The sequence below is a fragment of the Asparagus officinalis genome, chromosome 5 (assembly GCF_001876935.1).
Source record: "Asparagus officinalis chromosome 5, Aspof.V1, whole genome shotgun sequence".
In the NCBI taxonomy this organism is placed as follows: Eukaryota; Viridiplantae; Streptophyta; class Magnoliopsida; order Asparagales; family Asparagaceae; genus Asparagus; species Asparagus officinalis.
Window position 1 is genome coordinate 55,934,583 of NC_033798.1, and position 3,955 is coordinate 55,938,537.

Genomic DNA, 3,955 nt, shown 5'->3' on the forward strand with positions numbered 1-3,955 from the left:
CCTACCACCCAAAAAAAAAAACAGATACAAGAAAAAACACGAAAACAAAAATATCCATGCACTTTTGTCACTCTAATTTGAACAAAAAACATTAAAGATATGAAATCAGGAATAAGCTAGTTGACGTTTGTGCCTCTTTTTTTTCTGTATTATTCATCAAATAGATATTTCGTTTACCCTGAAATCTTGAGCACCTTCTTATTGTGTATTGCAGTAGAGAAACCATAATCTTCCCCCTTTCCCTAAGTCATATCCAACTCATTGATTATCCACCTTATAAATCTTTGATTTTCAAGTCCAAATGCGACTAGTACGTGTAACTTGCTTTGATTAATAGCATCATGTGCAAATTTCTTTTTGCTTTTTACAAACATTCGAAGTTTTTCTTAGATATTCTGCTATCTCCACTATTGTGCCAGTTTCCACTGGACATATTGTTCTACCTTAAAAGTAAAATCTTAATTTTACCACAGTTTAGCCTTAACACCGGGGAAAGTATTCCATTGTATCTTAGTTTATTTTCCTCCTTTGACAAGGAAATCGTAATTATTTCTTGCCCTCTACATTATATTTATCCAACTTTTTTACTCTCTTGTCTCATTGGCTATCCTCCTTATAAATCTCAGTGCTCAAGTTGACTGCTACTATTGCATGTGTAATTTAATTTGATGCCATCATGCGAGAGTACCCTTTTCCTATTACGAACATTTAAATTTAGTGGGAAACTCTACTATCTCTTGTTATTGTGCCAGTTTCCACTGGACATGTTGCTCTTCCATACCAAGTAACCTAGGAAGAAAACTTAATTTTCCCAGTTTGTATTGCCTCAACACTGGGAGCAGTGTTTCACTGTATTTTGGATTCACTTCCCGTTGACAAGCAAATTTATGCTTAGTATTTTTTCCTTTATCGGATCACAACCTGTATTAGTTTAAAATTCAATATTTTCTACTCTGGTGTCTTGAGGGTCCCTGTACTTATCTTGTTTTTCAATGCCAATTTCAGGTGGGAAGTTTTGATGCCGGCTATGGATCCTCCATTATGTCTCGCTTGGTAAGTCAAACTTGTGAATCAAGTAGAATTCACTTTATTTATTTAAAAAAAATATTTTCTCCTCTCTTGCAACTATAAGTCAGTGTAATGCGGTATTATTCCACTGTCTGGCATACTAGATATCTTAAGATACTGCACTATGGAAAGATTATTTTGTTTTAAAGAAAAACGTCCATCAAATAATTCTTTGGTGAGGACCTACATAATTATTTGTCTTGTGACCCTTCTCTGATACTGATTTCCTTTTGCTTCTCTTACTGCATGTTTATGGAAGCCAGATAGGACCCAAGAAAGCACGTGAAATGTGGTTCTTATCACGTTTTTATGATGCTTATGAGGCAGAGAAAATGGGACTTGTGAACATTGTAGTGCCGGTAAGCTACTCTGCTTCCATATCAAAGGGAGAAATGTAACCTTTGGACTTCATCCACTCATATATTTTTTAAACATTTGCTCTATTGTACTAGTCTACTTATGATTTTATCAGAAACAAAAAATCAACTTTCTTGGGTAAATGAATAAATTCGTTTATGTAACCAATGAACAAACACTTTTAGATATCTCTGGCTTTAATTGACACTTCATTGTATCCTTTGCACACTTTCTATCACTGTCAGAAGTTCAAACAGAAGTTCAAATCCTTTTAGAAGTTTATTCTTGCTTTCATTAATTTCAAAAACTATGGTAAAAATGCTCAAAGCCATGTAGACATTGTCTTACATCTAACAGCAAACAGAATGATAGAATTTATTTTCAGCATTTCAGGGAAGATATTATAGTTTTGAAGCCAATTAAGCAACATCGAGTAGTACTTGGTATGGAAAAGTATGTTGGAGGATAACGGTGAATAGTTTTGGGGGTCATCTTAGCCATGTTAGAAGTTAGAATTCTACATGAAGAGTACATCTATGTCTTCTTTCGTTCTTTCTTTCTTTTTTCCCCTATTAGATTATCCAGATAATTGATGCCACAACAGTTAATATTTTTCATCTTCTTTGCAGCTTGAGAAATTAGAACAGGAAACTGTGAAATGGTCCAGAGAGATCTTAAGGAACAGCCCAACAGCGATTCGGGTACTGAAATCTGCTCTTAATGCAGTAGACGATGGCCATGCTGGGCTCCAGGTACAGTACATGGTCTTCTTCGAAGCTATGAACACTTAAAACCGTTGCTATGTTTTTGGCATGGGTATTAATTGTTTGGATACAGTCCAAAAGCTACACCAAAAAAATGAATTTATTATTTCTTTTCTGCTGTTTATCTTCTAGGCGTCCAAGACGCATTAGAAATGAACTCAAAGAAGGTACAAGAAGTGCATCAATTGTTCAAAGGAAGTTGGAGTATTGCAAATAAATAATAAAAGATCGAGAGTATGTAAATATTTGATGATATACACAGACTATCATATAGCTTGTATAGACATTAAAACCTTACGCCATGATTACAATCTTTAAAGAAAACATGCTCTGCAGTTTCTGTAATTTACTAGTTTTATGCACAATGACTCCACTTCTCAACTTTAACATAATAATGTTGGTAAGTATCAATTTCTGTAAATGTTTAAAAAAAACTATGCATAAAATTTACTGTAACTACAAAAAGTAGTATTCTTCCTGTTAGTAGTTGTTTAATAATTTAATTTAACTGTGTAGGACCTGGGTGGCAATGCCACTCTCATATTTTATGGCACTGAAGAGGCTAAAGAAGGGAAGGAAGCATATGTGGAACGCAGACGTCCTGACTTTTCAAAATTTCCAAGGAGACCTTGACAAAATAATTCTTACATCACTCAAATGTTGTACCCTTATGTTATTATACATGTGATTTAGTACAATTGCATATATCCAATTAAGCATGCCCCTTACCTCTGTAAACAAGCTTAAATATGAGAATACATCCTGTGTCAGAGTATATTGTAATTCACCATGTTCTATTAAATTCAAAAGGCTGTGAAAAATCATCAGACAGCCCAATTTACAAGAGCTAAAATTTTATCTGAAGGGTTAATTGCAGATAGACCCTTATAGTATCTGATGAGGACAAGCTTCCATATTTATTATTTGACTTTTGTTTTTTTATTTATTTCAGTTTTTAGTAGTCAATTTCGAATTTTGGATTTTAGTAGTAGATTTGAATTTCGAATTTTGAGTGAGATTTGATAGTTATTGATTGTTAGATATTTGATTGTGAGTGATTTAGGGAATCTTGTATTTCTCTACTCTATTTAAGCACAATTGTAATCAGAATTATTATTATTATTGAATGAAATGAAGAAAATCGTTGCTAATTGCTTGGTGTGAAACCATGGGTGTGAAACCCTAGCTACAATTCTCCCGTTCTTATTCTCCTCATACACAGCCGCCAACCCTATTCCCTTGTCTTCGTCCGATCACCCCCACCCGCACCTGCTCCCTCTCCTCTTCAAAACACCACCACGCTAGCGACCTTAACACCCAACCCCACCGCCTTCTGCTCTTCCTCCAAAGTAGCCGCGCCAATCACCCAGTCTCCCTCTCCTCCTCTATCAGCAGTCACGAACAGCCCTAATCCCCCTCCTCCTTCCTTGCAGCAGCCGCCCTGATCTTATCATTCATAAGCAGCAGCGCCCCGACCACCTTTATCTTCTCCACCAGCTACCGAGCCCTCCCCTCTTTCCTTGATCAGCCCCCGCACCAGTCCTATTCCACATAAGTGCCGCCAATCCACTGCTCCTATTCCGCAAACCATTTAACCCACTGCCTCCATGCTACCTCAAATCTAAACAGCCACTTGATAGCTCAATCGACGCTGTCGACGTCCATCCCGTTCCCCTAGTCATCGTCACTTCACACGCCGTGGTCGTCGCCTAGTTCACTGTCGTCGTCTTCCACCTCAACGTTGTTGCTCGCGTTGCTATCTAGTC

At 36.8% G+C, this 3,955-nt stretch overlaps 1 protein-coding gene across 1 annotated transcript in view; it reads left to right on the top strand.

The window, feature by feature from the left end:
• Nucleotides 1-3,042, top strand: part of LOC109841847 (1,4-dihydroxy-2-naphthoyl-CoA synthase, peroxisomal) — an 11,238-nt gene extending 8,196 nt beyond the window's left edge. Inside the window, exons 7-10 of the mRNA XM_020410781.1 lie at nt 1,006-1,053; nt 1,332-1,427; nt 2,055-2,177; nt 2,706-3,042. Of these exons, the coding sequence (XP_020266370.1) occupies nt 1,006-1,053; nt 1,332-1,427; nt 2,055-2,177; nt 2,706-2,822 (384 nt within the window). The 3' untranslated portion in view covers nt 2,823-3,042. The remainder of the gene's footprint in view (nt 1-1,005; nt 1,054-1,331; nt 1,428-2,054; nt 2,178-2,705) is intronic.